The 20,406-nt window shown below is 32.8% G+C and overlaps 1 protein-coding gene across 3 annotated transcripts in view; it reads right to left on the reverse strand.

The window, feature by feature from the left end:
* The window catches only part of LOC132708561 (small conductance calcium-activated potassium channel protein), an 85,386-nt gene that overhangs the window by 41,023 nt on the left and 23,957 nt on the right, over positions 1–20,406 (reverse strand). For all 3 annotated transcript variants that reach the window (XM_060680931.1, XM_060680930.1, XM_060680932.1), the window contains exons 2-3: positions 10,434–10,701; positions 1,846–2,089 (exon numbers count right to left, since the gene is read on the reverse strand). In XM_060680931.1, coding sequence (XP_060536914.1) covers positions 1,846–2,089; positions 10,434–10,669 — 480 coding nt within the window. In that variant the 5' untranslated portion in view covers positions 10,670–10,701. The remainder of the gene's footprint in view (positions 1–1,845; positions 2,090–10,433; positions 10,702–20,406) is intronic.

Here is a 20,406-nt window from a genome sequence, read left to right on the forward strand (position 1 = left end):
TTGCTGTCACACACTTGTTTGGAAATAAAATGGCTTTGCAGATAATATATATACCGTGCGTTCAATTTATCTTGATAACATGTTAATTGACTGTAAATTTATTGGTTTTAGAGATATCAAGGTAAACAAAATAACAAAATGTAGGGTAAGTAGCCAAGTTTCATAATTTTTTAAATGTACTAGATTATATAAAGAGACAGGTATGTCTTGGGGATCAATCCACTTAGTTTTGAAAGAATATAAGTATAATGCATTTAAATTTCGTAAAACTCCAAAACTAAGTACAGAACAATGTCAAAGGAGGATGCAGTTTCGTTTGGATTTTGTAAATGGACATAATGAGGATAACAATTTTTTGAAAAACATTTTATGGACTGATAAAAGTTCGTTCACTACAAGAAAGGGCTGTAATAGACAAAATACGCGATATTAGACAAATACACGAAATAAAAACCCAGCGGTACCAATCAATGAATGTATGGTGTGGTGTCATAGATGGGCATATTTTGGGTCCGATATTTCTGGATCAAAAGTTAACTGGAGAATTATTTGCAACTCTTAGAGCATCAAATAGAACAATATGTAAAAGACTGCCCCTAAATATATCATCGCTGACAATGTTGTGCATGTTAAAAATTGTCTTAATATGGAAAATCGTAGGGGTTGGATAGGCGTAATTATGGATTGACCAGCCAACAGTCCCGACATAAATTTAATGGATTTTTTCTTTTTGGGACACTTAAAAAATTACGTTCACAGAACTACTTATAATAACTTGTAATGGAACTTCAGCAAAGGATTTCAGAGTCCATCAATTGGTTAAGAGACAATCCGGAATTGTTACTAAGTGCACGACATCATACAATTAGAGTGTATGAGAAATGTGTTCAGGAAAATGGTGGTCAGATACAGCAGTATTTAGAATTTTTTACTTTGTCAATTTTATTGTTTTTGTTCTACTTTAATTTGTAAATTATTATTGTTGTTGCAGTCAGTCACGGTTCTCTTTGAGATTATATAAATATTTCCTATTTTTGCCTATTTGTCAAAAAGGAGTGGACTAAAATATAAAGTATGTTAAACACGTATATAATATACAGGGTGTTCCTTTTAAATAATTATTTTGTAGGTTTATATGTCAGGAAATTGATAGCGTTTTGTTTAATACGTCACTTGGAAAAAATCTCCTATCCTACATTTTGTTTTTTTATTTACATTGATATCTCTAAAAACAAAAACGTTACAGCCAATTAAAATGTTATCAAGATAAATTGTACTTCATTTTTTTTTAATTTATTTTTTGGCCAATTCAAAATTTAAAAAATTCGGTTTTAAAAAAAGAGAACTGAAATTTATATAAGTTTTTAAAGCTAGTAGCAAATATTACAGAAATTTACGAATATGGATTATGTACTGTAACATAAAGAGGCCTTAAATAAGAAAAAATACTATACAAATTTGTGTCTAAGCCATCTTCTAAAAAAAGTTCCTTAAAAATGTTTTTATACAAATAAAAAAATATAAACCACTTTTTACATTCAACTAAGGATAAGTTCGTTACATTTGGATTAGTTTTTTTAAAGCTTCTCTAGAAATTGGTAGTTTCTTATATCAAAAGTGTCCAGTATATACCTGCAGATATGAATCTATTGTAATGAGAACTGAAGCGCAAGAGCATCAGCGTAAATCATTTTTCCAAAAAAAGAAAAAAGGAATATCGCCGCAATGTGATTGCACCACCGACTATCGATTCGTTCGTTTATTTATCTGTTTACCCCATCGATATTAAGGAAGTTTGGAAACTAATTTAACCAATTGCAACAACGGGCAAAAAGCTTATCTTACCGGAGCGTTCAGACAAGGACAGGTACAATGATGGACCGAACGCACACTTTCTCTCGATACCGACCTCACTATCTTTAAATTCGAGGCCGGTGTCTGAGAGGTACGTCGCTGTTCCAAAACACCCCTCGTCCCTGTAGCTGATGTCGATGTCGAAGAATAAGGCGCCAATTGGAATGCGTTCGATGCACTCCGATTTCGCGTTGGGTGAGACGATAGATTTTGTTTGCATCCTTTTACGTCCAATCTGAAAAGGAGACCCGTAATAAAAGAAAGCCGGTCAAAAGAGACATATTGACATAAATATCGTAATCATTCGCACCAGGTCTCCAGACGGACATTTTTGATGATTAACAACTTTTTTTTTACAAAACTTCTGGATTCTTCCTGGATCGATTTTTGCTGAGTCGAACTTGCTAACATTTCGCCAATCATCCTGTTGGCTTCTTCAGAGCTTGATTGAAACTGGTTCGCATTTTACTCTGTACCTGCTGCGATGATTGGCTTGGATGATTGGCGAAACGTCAGCAAATTCGACTCAGCAAATACCGACGCAAAAGGAATCCAGAAGGTTTGTAAAAAGCCTGTGGAATTTTCTTTTCAAAAATGATTAGCGACTTCTTAACCTTCTCTGCAAGACAAATAAGCTTCGATGCAGTTTAGATCTGAGCTCACCAGATAGACATTTTTGTCAAATAATTGGTAGTCTTGCATAAGTCTGTTGATATTTTCTAAATCTAATATTAAGACATGTTACTTCAAAATGCCTAACATTGGTCTATAATTTACAATACAATAATTTTTTGTCGATATACATTTACTCATATTTTATTTTATACAGGGAGCGATATCCAACATCGCTACTAAACCGGACAGATAACTCCCCACACACGCACAAATTCATCACGCTCACAATTCTGTATTATGTATTAGAAGATAATTCGCGATAAATATTGTTTTGAATCGCAAATAGACTTGTGCGAGGCTACAGCATTTATTGCATTAAAATATAAAACGCTTATAGAAACGATATTATATTTTAAATGTTATAGGTATTCCATATGAATTTGTTGCTGTTTTCTCTTGCTTCCTTAGGCACAGAATCCAAAGGATTCCGTTTTTTTTTTCTTTTAGATAATGGGGAAGCAAAAGAAGTAATAAGTGTCATTTAATCGAATTATGCCCGCTGTGTAAAACACTTAGCAGTTAATTACCCCCCTAAGTAGTTATGTAGTTACAACACAGTCGTAGAGACGTAAGAATGCTACTTCTAAAAAAATTATAAGCTAATTTTCGAACATTTTCTAAAACAATAAGACAATAACTAAGAAATTAAAACATTCATATACCTAATAACAATTTAATCTCTTTCCCACGTGAGGACATAGTCATTTGTTTATCGGTGCTACATGACAAACAATAAAATTCCTGATAGACATACTCTTGATACTGTATTTGGGAAATTATTTTCCATAATATTATTATTATATTATATTACACTTCTGGCCTGACGACGGTTGACTGTTTAATACGTGATCAGCCTGTTTTATTTATTTTCTCTAATAATTCAAGAATATAGACCCATTTAGAGTGTGGGTTCCAATGGATAGATCATCTTCCCTATAGTCCAGATATGGCCCCTAGCGACTATTATTTGTTTGGATATTTGAAAACGGACGTACGTGGACGGCGGTTTAACGACGAAGTTGAGTTAAACGAGGCTGTTTTAGCTCATTTTGCAGACAAACAAAAAGAATATTTTTTAAAGGGTTTGAGTTGTTAATAAGGAGATGTAATAAGTGTGTTGAAGTTAAGGGGGATGATATTGTAAAATAATAAAAAATTGTTACTCTACTTTGTTTCTTTCCTATTCATGCCGGGAAATTTTGGCGCTGCCCTCGTATATGTTATATCAAAAGTGGACAGGAACTTATTATATGCAACAAAGTATAATTTGCGGGCATGCAAAACCTTATGGAATCTTCTAGAAGACCTCTGTTAATTATTCTCATGGCAAATCTTCCAGAACAATCATCATCTCACGCGAACGAATGCAGAATCAATAACCTTGGGATAAATCTTTTTAAATATGGGATTCTACAACGATGTTTTTTTCCGGCAAGTTGGAAAAATACGTGTGTTATCCTTTGATTTTGACAAATAAAGCAAACACAATATAGTAAGCTAGCCAATGTATATTAAAAAATGTTCGTAGTACTAGCTTGAAAGTATTGGAGATAAGTGAATTAGCTGCCAAATATTCCAATGGATTTAAACTAAATGTAATAAAGATTAATTTTGTTTATTGAAAGTCCATAAATTCTGTTTATGCGAACCACTACAAAACCGCTTTAATATCAACATAAATAAATAATGCCGTTTTGAAATAACACGATACGCAAATCAGAATTTTCCATAAAAGTTTTAATTTATCATAATAATAAAAAATATACGGCGTATCTATTTGGCCAACAGCACGGCGGACGCTAAATGGGCACTGCAAATGTTACGACGAACTAATCACAACAATTGAACGCAATTCTATTTAATTACACTATTTATTTATGGCGCAAAATATTTTTATATATATATGGTAATTTTAATTTGAACGATTTCTCTTAAAATGGGGAGAAAATAACATGTGAAATAAAAATTGTTTCTTGTTTCCGATATCACTAAAGAGCTAGTGTACCGGGTGTCCGGGAAAATGTGGGAACTCTGTGGGATTTAGATAGAGCACGAAATACAATACATTAAAACTTGATATTTTATTATTTAAAAAAAGCCTATTCAAGCTGGCAACAATTAAATCATTTATGTGTTCAGGTAAATCTGATTTATTGAGACAGTTAAAAAAAAAAGCTTAAATAATTATAAAATTAAAATAAAATTGTTCTTTTTGTCGATATTAAACGAGAGTAATAAAAAATGATGTGTACAAGTTAGTTCATACCTTTCATTACTTTTTTTTTATCATGTTAGAAGTTGTTAACGAGAAAAAAAATTTCAGCGGAGTCTTTTTGAGACTCATATCTCCGTAGAGATGGGAACCCAGATTTGGCACCGTTTCCCGGACACTCTGTATAGCAAGTCCATAATACAGTTTTCTATCGCTCCCCATTGAATCCATCATCATGAAATTAAATATTTCAACATTTAATAATTTTTGCGTACCGGGGAACACATGAATGAAATAACGAAACAATTTAAATCGCAAATAGAGAGAGAATATCGGATCGACTGTTAAGTTACAATTGTATATACTCCTTCGCATTCGTCTGTTTTTTGTTGTGTTTTGCTGCTAGCTCGAGCTTAAAATAAAGCGTGAGATCCTATTTGCAGTCGGAACTCGTATTACAGAACAATGATTCCGAAAGACCAGAACCGAATTCTACTTAAAGGGTAAATCTTTTAAAAGCCCACGTGCGGAAATAACACTTCGCACGAAACCCAATTAATAAATAAGAACTAAATAATTTACTACAATGTGATTACAATAGAGTTGTTAATTTTTTATTAAATAGCTAGCCAATAAATGCTGGATCCAACTGATTATAATTTTGCTAAATGCCGATAAGTATACCATAACCTTCAACAATTGAAATGTGGCATTGCTTTTATAAACGTTGTGATAAATAAATGTCAATAACTTATTTAATTTCTTTTCGAAAATGAGTTAATTCACTTATATTTTATATGTTACATTTAAAGTTATAAGGGCCGAATAAGATTTTCATAATTCGTTAATTAAAAAAAAATCCCACGTTACATTCGGGCGAAACACTAAGTTTTCCTTTGGTATTTTTAGCGCAAAAACTTTTCCGATTTTGGTTGAATAAACAAAATAACATAAAAGATTTCTACCTAATGTGCTTCACATATTGGCAGAGATTCCCTTATTTCAGTGTTTTTCGCACTCTCCTTCGTGATATTTGCACCCCCCTCCATTCCCCAAGATGAACTAAAATTGCGGAATGTTATAGAAGATAACAATAGAAGGTTTGAATTTGGTTTTCCTTTTTACGGGAAAAATTCGGTGAGTTCTTTTGGCACAAAAAACAATATACTTATAATGCTTACTATTATTTGAATAACCTATTTTGCCGTACTGTGAAGAATATCAAGCATTTTAGCTTGGACTATCATAAGGATACAAGTGCAGAACTTTTTGAGAGCTGGTTTTAAAATTAGCTTTTAAAAAATGTTCCTTATAAGCTATTACAGCTCTCTCTCACGAAAAGCACCAACCACAGATGGGGATACTATTGGCCTAGTGTAAAAAGACTTTATTAATTAATTACAGGGTGTGTCTGAGACCAGAAGATAAAAGTTAAAATTTCAACAAGGGATGAATTTTCCTTTCTCTAACTTTTTCCTAACCAGCGTGACGGTTCAGTACACATAAAATAAAGACATTTTCACTTAAAAAAAATCGAAAGTCTAATAATGCAGCTACAAAATAGGTCGGCCGGAATGCTTGCGCCCTCACGAAATGAAAAGGCAGCTAACTAGAATATATAAGTGGTTTTGTTTGCATCCCCCCGTTGAGGGTTCAACAAATTGTTACGTGGTCAGAATAAACAGGCGGCAATTCTTCGGTGATTTAAACAGTATGCAGTACGGGGCTTAATGATGTGATATTTTAGCTAGCACCATGTGCTTGAATATGAAAGGAGTTATCGTCGCTCAGCGTACGAATGTTAACGTAAAAATTCACCACGATGCGCCGCATTCTTTTTTGTTTTTCTTTCGGTCACATTTTCTGCAACTTTCTCGCGTTGTTTAATTGAAAAATGAAGCCCGACGGCCGTTTCGCGCACTTGAACGTTAATTTTCACATCGCTTTCTTCGAAGCAATGGGAAAACACGGGTTTTCAATTAGAAAAAAGGCATCAATCACACGTTTCGCTAATTGATTTCCCGCTAGCGAAAATCCTCGATCGCAATTGGACGTTGTTCACATATGCGGGGCTCGAATTCATTTAAAACATCAGCTCTTAGAAAGTATTGCTTTTTTGGCGCAGAGTAAACAGTTCCACATTGCGCCTTATATGTATATATAACATTAGAATGAATATAGCAAAAATTACATTTTGCAAAAGGGGCCAGAAAACATTATGATAATCGTTCTGACCCTTCTGGTAATTGAAGTGTAAATCATGAGCGATTTTTTAAAATACAGTTGAAAATTAATATGCGTAGGTCTGAACCTAAGGAACAACGGAGTAACATTTTTGAAGTGAAAAACAAAAAAAGCAGGTCATTGTTGTTTATAGGATGTGCCCATTAAATAATTTTTGTATTTTAATTTAAACTGCTTTAGGTTTAGCTTCTTTAGTTTCATTATAAAAAGAAATATCATTCAATTTTCTCTTTTGTAACATGGAGATGAAATATCCCACATTAAGAGCATCGTTGATACATTTTAAACTTTCAATTTTTATTTGAAGTTTAAAGTTTTAATTTTATTTTATTGGCAAAAAGTATAATGCATTACTTTTCTGAATTTATTTTCAGTTGATGATTCTCGCGGAAATCGACTACCTATACAAGGTCTAAAAATTATAATATAATTGAGTTCCGTCAGGTCAAAGTCAGCCCCAAGATGAAACCCTGAATAAGTCCATTTAAAACAATTTCGTATGTGGATGCCCCTTTATCCGTTTGCACAAATTGAAACGGCTGACATAGATCATTTTTCAGTAAAAGTGTCACACCCTCCAAATCTCTGAATTAGTTAAGAGTGGAAAATAAAATTTCATAATTCATCTTGTCAAAACTAAAGCCATCGTTTTTCCACTATATCTGTCACTTGCAACAGTGCAGTCGAACAACTGCAACATTTTGATAATAAGATAAGGGTTGATAATTATCCAAGACATCTCTAATCCGTATATTCATAATTGTTTGCAAGACATTCCACAAAACAGGAAATATGCAAACCAGTCTCCACGCATTCTTTGACAACTTGATATGATCCACTCATTTTGAGGAAAAAAAGACCATTTGCAAATTTAATTGGTTATATCTCGTAGCTTGAACTTTTTCACCCACTGAATAAAAAAAAAGTTTATATGGTAAAATTTGTTTTCAAGTTTTCGTCACACAATTTTAAAATATCACGGTTAACCTGACTATTGTGTTGCCAGCGGATCGAGTAGACAGCTTAACATTCCACCCGATTAAACTAGACAATTAATATTTCTACCCACAATGCCCCCTTCCGTTCGCCAAAAGGTCTTCATCGAATTTTGCTACAAAATCGCACGGGAGAGAATAATTTAAATAATGAAGCTTGGAGGTCTCTTAACATTTTCCACGACAGCGCACAATGAAATGTTCCTCAGTTTAAAGCCTTCCAAATGCCTTCATCTTATAAGGTCACATTTTCGGTCTTCTATTATCGTTAATTCGCGCGGATAGTTCATTTTCCGACCTTGCGATATATGCAAAAAAGATGAAAAGTAAAATAAACACCTTTCCAATAATCTAATCGTTGTTTACGTACTGGTCCATTTAATTTTAATTTTAAGCAAACTCGGTGTGCCAAATTCAGTTTTTAAGTAAACACGATCTGCATTTGTGCAGATTTTCAACTATAATGGTGGAGGTTCTAACAGAGATAACACAAATGCGTGGTAGGACCGGAGATTCCCGGTTTCATTTTACACAAAATATGTGCTGACGGGGATCGCTATAAGTGACGTCGTTGCATATTCTATTTCTATTGTTTAGGAATCCTGGCATAGTTTAAGTTTCATATTGTGCATCCAAATTTTGCATTGTGTCGAAGCTCAATGCGGAATTTCGGTAGTTGTTCGCTGAAATTATTGTCGCCGGTAATGCAGTCTCTATATAATAAAAGAATTAATCCGACTGTTCTATAGAATCACAATTAAAAGGGTTAAATATAAAATTTAAAAAACCGTACAGCTTCTCTTTTCCACTCAACTCTAAAGAAATGTTCTTTTTTCAGATTTTAAAATTGCAGAGTTAACATTACAAATCGTTTGTTAGGGTAAGGTTTATTGATATATATATATATATATATATATATATATATATATATATATATATATATATATATATATATATATATATATATATATATATATATATATATATATATATATATATATATATATATGATGACACTATATTCCGGGATATCATCCGTTCGCTCGTTGAACTCCGACTGGAATCCTGCATCCGACTGGAATCCTGCAAATCTTGCATCCGACTGGAATCCTGCAGACGTTTCGCCAAAATCTCACTTGGCATCTTCAATGCTCGCGCTCCGAAAACACTTCGAACACTGGGTGTTCGAAGTGTTTTCGGGGCGCGAGCATTGAAGATGCCAAGTGAGATTTTGGCGAAACGTCTGCAGGATTCCAGTCGGATGCAAGATTTGCAGGATTCCAGTCGGATGCAGGATTCCAGTCGGAGTTCAACGAGCGAACGGATGATATCCCGGAATGTAGTGTCATCACATTTTTCCATCCGTGAATCAATACGTGAGAATATATATATATATATATATATATATATATATATATATATATATATATATATATATATATATATATATATATATATATATATATATATATATATATATATATATATATATATATATATATATATATATATATATATATATATATATATATATGTATTGCAAAAGATAAATTATAACAATTTAATTGTCGTAGTTGCCGTTTGTAAAAACTGGCACATTTCTGGCAAAAATATTTCGTTAGCTTTGGTGTTATACATAATAACGAATATTCACGTATATTTAAAAGAAAGCGCCGAAAAGTAACGCCGTTTTATTAAAAAGTGATTTTTCATTCGAATACGAAACTGAGAAGCTTCCGGTAAAGAAGATGTTCCGTTACCGTCTGGGTTACTTGCCCTCAAGCCACCATCTTTAAGACGGGATAATTTGCATATCTTACGAAGTTAAAAAATAATACTCGGAAGCCCACAGACAAAGAGACGAGAAGACGATGTACTAAAGTGCGTCTGTTCCCATTAAACCTAAAATGAGACTAGATATTCGGAAAGATTTATACAGGGAAACAATTTTGCATTTGCACTTTATGGAATTTAAACTATTCCGAAGTTGCGTAAACAATATAAGCCAGATATGCAACGCTCTCGATTAAATGAATCCTTATCTCGGGTATTAGCACTAAAACAGTCGTCTGGTGCATCATTTACAACAAAATTTATTACAAAATTGTTATCTATACATATCAATAAATAATATCTGTCGCTATAGCACACTGAACTTAAAATAGCAGATATATAGAAGCATTTTTAACGTCCAGTTCCCTACCATGAGACTATAGCATACACCGCCAGCATCGGTAAGTAACCAATCATCAAAAATATTACAATTACAAAAACAATGTGATTTATGAACATGTTAAAGAGAAAGGGTTCAGCGTGAGATCTCTGTGGAACACCAGAAAAAATATCGCTTTTAATTTATTAACGCCAATCCTCAAGGCCCATAGCTTTCGTGCACGTATGCTAATGCCCCTTATAATTAGTGACATCGATCTTATTGCCACTCTCGGTCTCACCTGCAATGCAGTTCAATATCCGGCACCGACCTAGTGCTGTTCTCCTCCAAACACAATGAACCGTCCTCCTCGCTGTCGGAAAATACCGAGAGATGAGGATGTTGCGATGAAACTAGAAACGTCGTGCATTCTTGCCGCATTAATACGGGTTTGGAACAGTTGGCTGGGGACGATGCACCCGTCAAAGACGGCTGGCCTACTAATAGGCTGGCTGTTTCATCCTGACTACTCATCATGTGGCGCCCTTGGGCCTAGTATACATTACAACCTGAAACAGACATTACGATATATTAATCAAAAATGCATTATTGCGAAGCGCATGGTGCGGTTAAAGAATCATCTTCAGCAACGGAATTCTAGAGGAATTCTTGGGAATGATTTAAACTGTTGATTGAAGAGGATATCGTACCTCTCCAAAACTTGTACCAACACAATAGATAGGTAATCGTTTATCTGCTACAAGGAACAATCAAAATTAGTCTTAAATAAAGGATAAGTTAAATCCGAGAGTCTATAGAAATCTATAAACAAACTAACCTCATTTAGCTCCGCCCCCCTCAAATAATATAAAAGCAGGTACAAAGTAAAATACGAGCCAGTTTCAGTCAAGCTCTAAAAAAGCCAACAGAATGATTGGAGAAATGTTAGCTAGTTCGACTCAACAAAAAACGACGCAGGAGGAATCCAGAAGCTTTATAAAAAGTATTACAGTAGCCTGTGGAAGTTTTTTTTGAAAAAAAAAAAGACCATCTGCATAATTTGGGTAACTTAAGTTAATGACTATACTGTTATGTCTGAAAGGTCCTGTATATATTTAAGTATTACAAGAGGCCGCCAACAATTAAAAAATGGTTATTAAAATAATATTTCGCCAAACAAACCTATATCCAACCAATTAGACTATACAACTATTCTGCCAACATATATAAAAGAAGCAGAAGAGAAGAATTTAATTACTTAACAAAACAATGGATAATTACAACCGATCGACACATTTGAAATGAATGGGAATATGAATTACTTCAAATAATTATGTGAAAATTAGTCTTATATTGTGATTAAGCGCATTTAATAAAACTTAAATGAATAGTAATTCCTTTCACAAGCATTTTAATGCTTCCAGTAGTAGTTGTATCGGTAGTTTTAATTATAAAGATAATATTGTACTATTAAAATTATTATGATTATTTTTTTTATTATGGTAAAAAGATTTACAGCAACGCTCATTGCTATATACTACACATTGCCAACCACCCTATAGTACCAGAACGGATTATCAACCCTTAGAAGAATATCCGTTAGGAAAGTAGCATATATTTTTAATCATATATTCAATGGTTAGGAAGGTTGGTCAAATTGAATCTAGGTCGCTAAAGAACAACGTGAGTAGAAAATATCAGCCAATGGACAAATTGATCTATTGAGAGTCTCTGGTGTGTCCAACCAGAAACTTTGCTGCTGAACGAAACAAGTTCACACCTCCGTTGTCTAGTTTTTGATATATTTATTGGACTCAGAGAGAAACAGAGAAAGTGGAATATCAGAATACATTATAGTCGAAGGTGATTTTTCTAGGTGGATATAAAGAACAACGTTTGAAAAAACCACCGCATGGTAACAAGCTAGATCTATTAGACGCGTGCCTTCGTAGATGCAGTCTTGTTAGACATTTTATTAAAAGCTGTAGTTTTGCCCGCGCCTCGCATCGGCGCTAGTAATTTAGTTAATTAAATCGATCGTTAGTCAGTTCTGCAGAGGAGAATGGCGGGGTATTATATGGTAAACCAATTTATTTTGGCGTCACCTGTATCATATTTCATTAACGCCCAATGTTGCTTACAAATGAGAGCAAATGACTGTATATTCTTTGGCACGGCGTTAAACAGATTTTCAGACGTTTGTACGGGTCTGTCAGTCATCTGTTTGCCTCCATTGAGTATACGGGGTGTTCGCTAACTAACACAATGACATAAAATGGAACAAGTCGGGCTGGCCGGAGTATTATGATTACGATTTATCAACGACATACTTTCACGTATGTTTTGTTTTTATCTTGTTTAATTGTAATATTGAAATAAAAGTTAAATAAAATAGATGTATACTATCCTGCCACGAGAAGCAGGAGAAGTTTCTAATTTTACCTTTTCACCCTTGGACCCTTGTGATAAGACTGGATATCACCAACACCTATCTACAATCCACTAAAGTCCAGGAGAATTAGCCAATACATAGCCTGCAAATCACTGTTGAAGATAATATTTAAGAAGCTCTTAATTCAATTAGAAGCTTCGACTCATCATTTATTTTAGAAAATTTATTACGTTAACGTTTTTCAAAAAATGCGTAGACCATTTTTGAAAGGAAACGTTTTACAGTTCACATAACGATGCACTGTGCGAACGCCCCATAAAAGTCAAAAAGATCAGTTTTTTATAAATAGCTTTTTCCATTGATCATATTTTTTATTTTTCCGGAACAAAAAATAAATAAATAAAAAGCAATTAAAAATAGATGCGATAGGGCAGTTTGAATTTCTCGATGTTTCATATGAACATATTTTTAACCGGCGTTCCAAATAATGTAAACAAAACGTTAACGGATAAATGTTAAAGTCAAAATACTCCAAAAAGTGTAAATAACTAATTTTACGTTAAAAAACTGATGTGATTTATAAATCTCTTTTTTTTCTTTCGCGAAAATAGAATTTCGGTTTATTTGTAAAATGCCGGGATAAATTGCTTTGTCTCGGTTAAAATTTCAGCAAAGTTAGTTAAAACATTAATTATGGACTCGTTTTTACAAATCGCGCGGAACTCCAGAACTTTAACTTGTGCACTTTCGGGAAAGTTAAAAAGAACGAATGCGCTGGAACTAACGAACAAAATAAAAGGTATTGTTCGACGAATCCGAAGGCGAAAACAAGATCCGATGCACTGGATCAGATGAGCTATTAGTCTAATACAAAATCCTCAACAAAAATTTTTAACAATATTTTCTATTTGGTTACTGGTACGTTGCAAAATGTTCAAAGCCATAGTTCAACACTGTATATCAAGTATAATCTAATTAAATTGATATTGTTAACTTTTGATTAAAGTTTCAAAACTGGTTAACGGTTTTAACGTTTTTTGTTTTCATTTTCGTTGTAGATTACGGCGAATCGATTTAACGAGATGTAAATTAATTTCCGTTTTATGAAATTTAATAATACTTTGCTCCTATAGAGGCTTCGCTATCGCATTTTCAAATAAAACGCCGGACATTATTAATGCAGGATCGTTGTATATAAAGTGTCTACCGTGGTAGCGACATGTATTTCTAATCTTTACATCAAATTAGTATCGCGTAAATCGATAGACGTCAAAACGCGTGCATAAACAAACTTTAAATTGTGCGATATGCCTCAAGAAAATCTAATATCCACTAAATTGCAAATCGGATTCATTATACGACCGTGTGTCATTTAGGTGCGCAATTAGAAGCTGGTTCCCTATATTTATGCGCAAGCTAACTAAGAAGTTAGAGTATTAAATTTCACTTAACTTTTAATAACCACTGCATAAATTCACGTTTACATTAGGCTTGCGATAGTCAAACGCAGCAAATTCGTCATATTATGTACATTTGAGTGGCTTAAAATTTTTGTTTTATTTTTTAGAGATGATAATAGAGATTTATTTATTCACGTACAAAGTACAAATACAATATGTTTTGCTTGAATGATGCTAGTCTTCTTCAACGACATCTTGGAATGTTTTATTGTTTGAGCAATTTGAATAAAAAGTCACTGAACGTTAAAAAGTTTCACAAAATCACAATTACAAGGCGAAGAATATCTCATTTATACAACAAATGCAATAATGTAGGGTAATAAAGATATTAGGTTTTATCCATCATTGAATCAGATTTAGAACAGTTTATATGGTTCATCATATCATCCTTAAATAGGCTGAAACGACACGATTTAATGGCCCAACCCACGGTCAATGCATTTTTAAGGATAACCTCTTTCTGGATTGTTTCTTACGATATTAGAAAGATAAGGCGTTTTCAAGTTATAACCGCAACATACCTTCATATAAACTGGTGAAATAGTGCAAATTTTTCTCTATTTAATGATGAAGAGCGAAATGTTTAAAAGAATGAGTAAATTCTAGGATTTTTTGAAGTGAAAAAATTTTTATAATAAAATTACGTAGCAACTTGAAACGTTAGGGGTGGAATAATGATAAACGTATGCAGGTAGACAACCCATTTGGAATAGTTGCTAAATAAATAGAGCCGTCGGCAAACATGCACAGCAGGGTAAACAAATTGATTCGGCAAACGCGTAAAAATAGAGTGGCACTTTAAAAACGCAATTGAAATTTTTCCATTTAAAATATAAATCTACGATACAAACAACCGATACCCAAATTATTTTTTTCCTAGGTGAATTACATTGTACTAACGGCGAAAAAACGACCCCCTTAAGCAGCTGCAACCGTTAAACCCCGAAGAACGACGCAACGTAGCCCTTAAGACATAAATCGGGATATTTATGAAACAGTTTTCGACCTGCCTACGGCATTTCCTAATTGCATTCCCTTGAAATAGTTTTCCGCGTCGAACTCAATTAATTTAAAATTGAAATTGCTTTGAAATTCGGAAAGTATTAAAGAAAGTACTTTGGGTATGAGTCGAAATTCCGAATTACACGGAATTTGAGCCCAAACTTTCCCCCGCCTTTGTGTGTAACCATTATAATATGAGACGACAAACTTGGCGAGTGAGGATGGGTGTTTAACCGAAACATGTAGCTTTAAATATATTTAGTAAAGAAAACTGCCTGCTTCCTCTTTTCAATTTACGAATAATCCCTCTGAAAGAAAATGTTAAACTTAAATAAGCAAATCTAATATATAAAACATCAGATATGATAAACGTCTATATCTGGTTTCCACTATATAGTAGTAATTATGCTGTTGATGTGTTAATTTTCACGAGATTAGTCTGGTTGCTATTATTTCCAAAGCTTTAGAGCAAATTGGATACGGATAAAACGCACTAGTTAATGTTTTCAACAACTGTAAATTTTTCGCAAAGAAGATCTGCGAATTTGTTGGGTGTGGTTCTGGATGATAGGCTGTCTTGGAAAGGATTATCTAGTCTCAAGTTACTATGCTCTTTTTCATTCAATTTTATCAGATGTTGCTATACTGTGGGGAAACTCCATTGATTCCATACAAATTTTTCGTATGCAAAAAAGAGCTATCAGAATTTTATGCCACTGCCATCGGCATACATGTATCACACGGTATTAGAAATTCATAACTCAAAAAATATGTTTTCAGTTCACTCAGATAATCAGGAATACCCCACTTCCTCCTCACATTTGCTTCGAACTAGGAAGTATAAATACACTAAAAGCATGAAAAATTCTCTTGACCTAATTTTATACCGCTTAATTCCAAATTAAGTCACAAATTTGCTATTTAAAAATTTTAAAACCAAAATAAAATCTTTTTTTTTTTTGAGCTTTGATAGTGGCCACTGTTTGTTTGTATTCGGTATTGTGTATTCATTTTTATTCCTGTTTGTTTTTATATGTTATATATTACGTTGTTATACCTATTATTATTATGTATGTATGTGTATGTATATATAATATATAATTAATTTTTTTCTTTTGTACTTATATACTATGTACTATGTATTGTAATTCAGTCAAATAAAAATCTATCTATCTATCTAACTGTTAAGGTTATTGATGATATTTTCTCCGCTTTTGATGAAACGTTGAAGACTGTTCGAATCTTACTTGATTATAGTAAAACCTTCAATGCTATGCTTCAATCTATATTTTATCTAATGCTTAATGAGGATAGTATCGTTATTTTTAAAACATCAAATATTTAGCTGAATGCAGAATTTTTGGAATAAGCTGTTCTTTCCAGAGGATTCTCATATTAAATATTTCGGCGACTTCGTAAACTATTGGATCTCTCATCCGTTTTCTGGTGATCAACAAACATATTTCTCTCTTCTTCGCAGTGATATTATGATTTACAGGTAGTATCTAGGACACATGGTCTTAAGCTTAATTCGGCAAAGACGGAAGCGCTGTAAACTCAAAGAGAACGCGCCATCAGCGATGATAACGTTGTTCATTAGTTGCTCATTAATATAGAGTATAAATTTTGTAGGGATTTAGGGTTAATCTATTTCTAGTTCTAGTTATCCTCATAGAGATATGATTTTGATGTCTAGACATGAATATCTTTGAGCTACATCTGGGCGAAACAATTTTAAAAAATCCCAGGTTAAATTAAATATAAATCGAACATTCTGGGCTTTAAAAATATTTTAAGTCCAAATATTATTATTATTATTCTGTACCGAGCAGATCACTATATGTTGTCGTATATAAAGTTATATTACCCGAAAAAAAGGAAAATTTTCCACCCTTTCTCACGGACTGCGAGACAATTTAAGAATGGTACATTTCCCCACGTTAATAAAATTCTTTTCGTCCGTCGTTTATACTCCAAATTTTGCGTCAGATTATTGATGCGAAAAGCATATTTCTACTTGTGCATATATTGTGCGGAAACCAAGAACCACGGGTCAACAATTTTTGTTTCATCCCTCCCCGATAAAACAATGCCGGGGTAAATGGACTGTATTTTGCTCTACACATTAAACGTACCGCAGAGGGTTTTTTGTCACATTTTCACCCTTTGCCGCTGAAATGGGGGTGTTATATTAAAACAACCAGCTTCCTACATTTTATTCATTTTTCTTAGGACAGTTATTCATATTTACTGACCTCCCGTTTTATACATTTATCCTCCGTTGAGCAGAGAAGGTAAGTAATATTAACCTCATAAACAAGAATATAAAAGTTTACTGCGAAGGTTGTATAATTTTATGTGCAGATTTAATATTACGTACTTAATTCCAATTAATTACAACAGTGTCACTAAAAATCATATCACAAAATTGTATTTTTTAAAAACTGGATGCCCTGCATATCATTTTATAGAAATAAAGGTCCTATTGTGCTGCATTAGTTATATATGTGTTTATCAAAACAAAGTTCAGCATTTAGCAGATAGCTAATTTCACTTTGGCAAACTAAATTTGCCTCTGCTAGTCAAATAACTCATAATTGTTCCAAAAAAAAGTTTTTAGATTTAGATAAATTTATAAATCCTTTAGGAAAAGACAAAACAGACAACATTATATTTGGATATTTTTACATGGCCCATGTTGATTGATAAAAATATAGGAAAAAAACAAGAGCTAACAATGTAATTTTGGATTTTATACCTGAACTATTGAGAGATCCTATGATTTTGATTGTTTAAAAAAAATTCACAATTAATAGCAGATGCTTTAATGCTTTTAAATATTTTATTATTAAAAAGGTTTCATTTGTCGTTTAATTGATTAGTAGGAGCAAAGAAAGCATGCGAGTAAATACGTTTCACGCCAACAGTTTCGATGTTTTGATACTTGCCACCTAGTAGGAGTTTTGTGTTAAATATTCCATTTGCTTTAAAACAAATAATTATTTAGTTAGCTTGCCATACAATTTAGTCGATGGTTGCCATTAACCGAAAAATGGCATGCCAAGGATTAACTAAAACTTATATTAGGTAAGTTGTACTACTTAAAAAAAAACACTACAGAAGCAAGGTGGCCTCTTGCTGTAAAATCAACGAACAATCAAAATAATTTAAAATTAACTTGTTAGAATGGATAAATAAAAAGTCAGGGGAGAAATTTAAAAATTAATTGTAGACGGCCAATTATTGAGAAAATATTGACAATTAAAATTTTGTACTCGTTTTCGAAAAACGGTATATTTAAGACTTGGCTCCTAAATTATGTTTGTAGTGGTGTAATGTAAACATAATATTTAATTGGAATTTTTTGTGGTGTAAGATCAGTGTATATCTACGTACATTTTTATACATATACATATTTTTATACAATTTTATTGTTCTATTATTAATTGAGGATTTTCTTTTAATAATGCTGACCACTGCTAAAAATGTTACAGCGTAAAATATCCTTGGCCAAATAAATTAAAACTGACTTCTAAGCAAAAATTGGGTCTGCATAAAATCCCCGATAATTTGCAACTTGTTTAACTACGTTGCCAATTTGTTTTAACTCCGTTGGCACAAGGGTTAAGGGCTATTGAAATATTAAAATTTACCTCAAACATGGAGGAGAAGCGAGAAATCATGTTGAAGCGGCGTCCAAGGATTTAACACTTCATCTATTTACATAATTTCCAAGATGTAGCTCAGTCCGCTCTATTAGTTTAATTGATGGATCTGCCTTGCCTCTAACAAACATGATGGCTTATTTGATTTAGTAATAGCTTCGGTTTATCAATTTTGCCAGGGTACCACGTATAAATTAACTGCTACTCATAGTCAAATATTGAAGTAAAATTCGCCCATTTCATTTCATTTATTTTTACCCGTAAAATCGTCGATATGCTATTAAAGCCCCCCGGAGATTTCGTTTATATCCTCACAATCTACTTAAAGAATCACTGTTATTGCGGAAATAAAAATCTATTGAACTCGACTGGATATAGGATATAGAAAATCCTCATAATCAATAACGACGACCAACTGAGAAAAGAAATATACTTTTTGAAAATATTTTCCACACAATCTTCATTGTTATTGTTACTTAAGTAACTGTTTCATTATGTCTCAATTTTCAAGGTAGCGAAGAATATCTGATCATTGAACACTTAAACCCAAGAAGTCAACCTGAAATATTATATCATTCTTATTTGTCCCCTAAACCAATTTAAATGATTAGGAACTAAGAAGTTTGGGAAATTGTAAGTTATATTTCTGTTAATTAATTGCTCATTAACCTTCATTATTGTTAATTGGAAGATGGTAGAATACAATTTTATGTTCCCATATTTCTATCGTTGGGAGATTTAACAATATTCAACGTCAATGTGATGGTCTTGTTGTTGAGTAAGTGTTTTACATTTTCAGTGCTTTCATCATACGTCCGACCATAAATTTATTTTGATACAAAAAAAATCGAAAAGTCAAAAACCAGCAGATGTTATTTTGCGCGGTGAACGCCCACGACTAGATTTAAATAAAACGTTGCTAGCAAATATTTTTAAAAGAAATGGAACGAGTGCCACTGGAATTAATTTTTTTTTTTTACTAATTTAATGAAAAACGAAAGTAATTGGCTATCAGCATTCAAAAATAACAATAAATAATAAAGTACATATACGATTTTTCTATTCGAAAACTGAGTATGTATATATTTTTTAATTTTAGTTACACAATTAAAATATTGTGATGCGATTTCATTAGAAAAACATTTTCCTCAAATTCTCTACTAAATTTATATATATCAACAATATTTCTTACAATATAATAGTTGTTGAGATATTACACAATTAAATTTAATGATGGTTAATCTGAAACGTTTTGCGAAGCTAAAATTATATCACTCCAATCAATCGGAATAAAATATTTACCGCAACATCATTCTAGCCAGACAACGTACTATATAAAGCATTTAATAATTCTCGGTCCCAAATTAAAATTAATTTTACACTTTGCAAAGTTGAGAGAGGAATCAAACTTCATTAAATTCGAAAAAACGAAATTGCGAAGTCAAAACCTACAGGCCGCTTCGTGAACAAAAATATATCGTATCTTGTTAAGTTGGGAACAAAAGATCTGTGGTCGATCACATTTTAAAGCGAACACGATTTGTTTTCCCGACGATAAAAAGTTCCAAAAAATTCCGTATTTTTCCCCATTCAACGATATTTAAAAGATTGAGACAAAAGTTTTCAGGGGACTGAATTAGATCGTAACGGAATTCTTCGCCTTTGACATTTACGTGTTCCATCTACAATTTTGTCCCCAACGCTTCTGTTCCGCAAACGATCGGGACCAGTTTTTGTAAAAATTCGTTATTTTTA

Source organism: Cylas formicarius, unplaced genomic scaffold (assembly GCF_029955315.1).
Source record: "Cylas formicarius isolate icCylForm1 unplaced genomic scaffold, icCylForm1.1 PGA_scaffold_12__32_contigs__length_19106922, whole genome shotgun sequence".
In the NCBI taxonomy this organism is placed as follows: domain Eukaryota; kingdom Metazoa; phylum Arthropoda; class Insecta; order Coleoptera; family Brentidae; genus Cylas; species Cylas formicarius.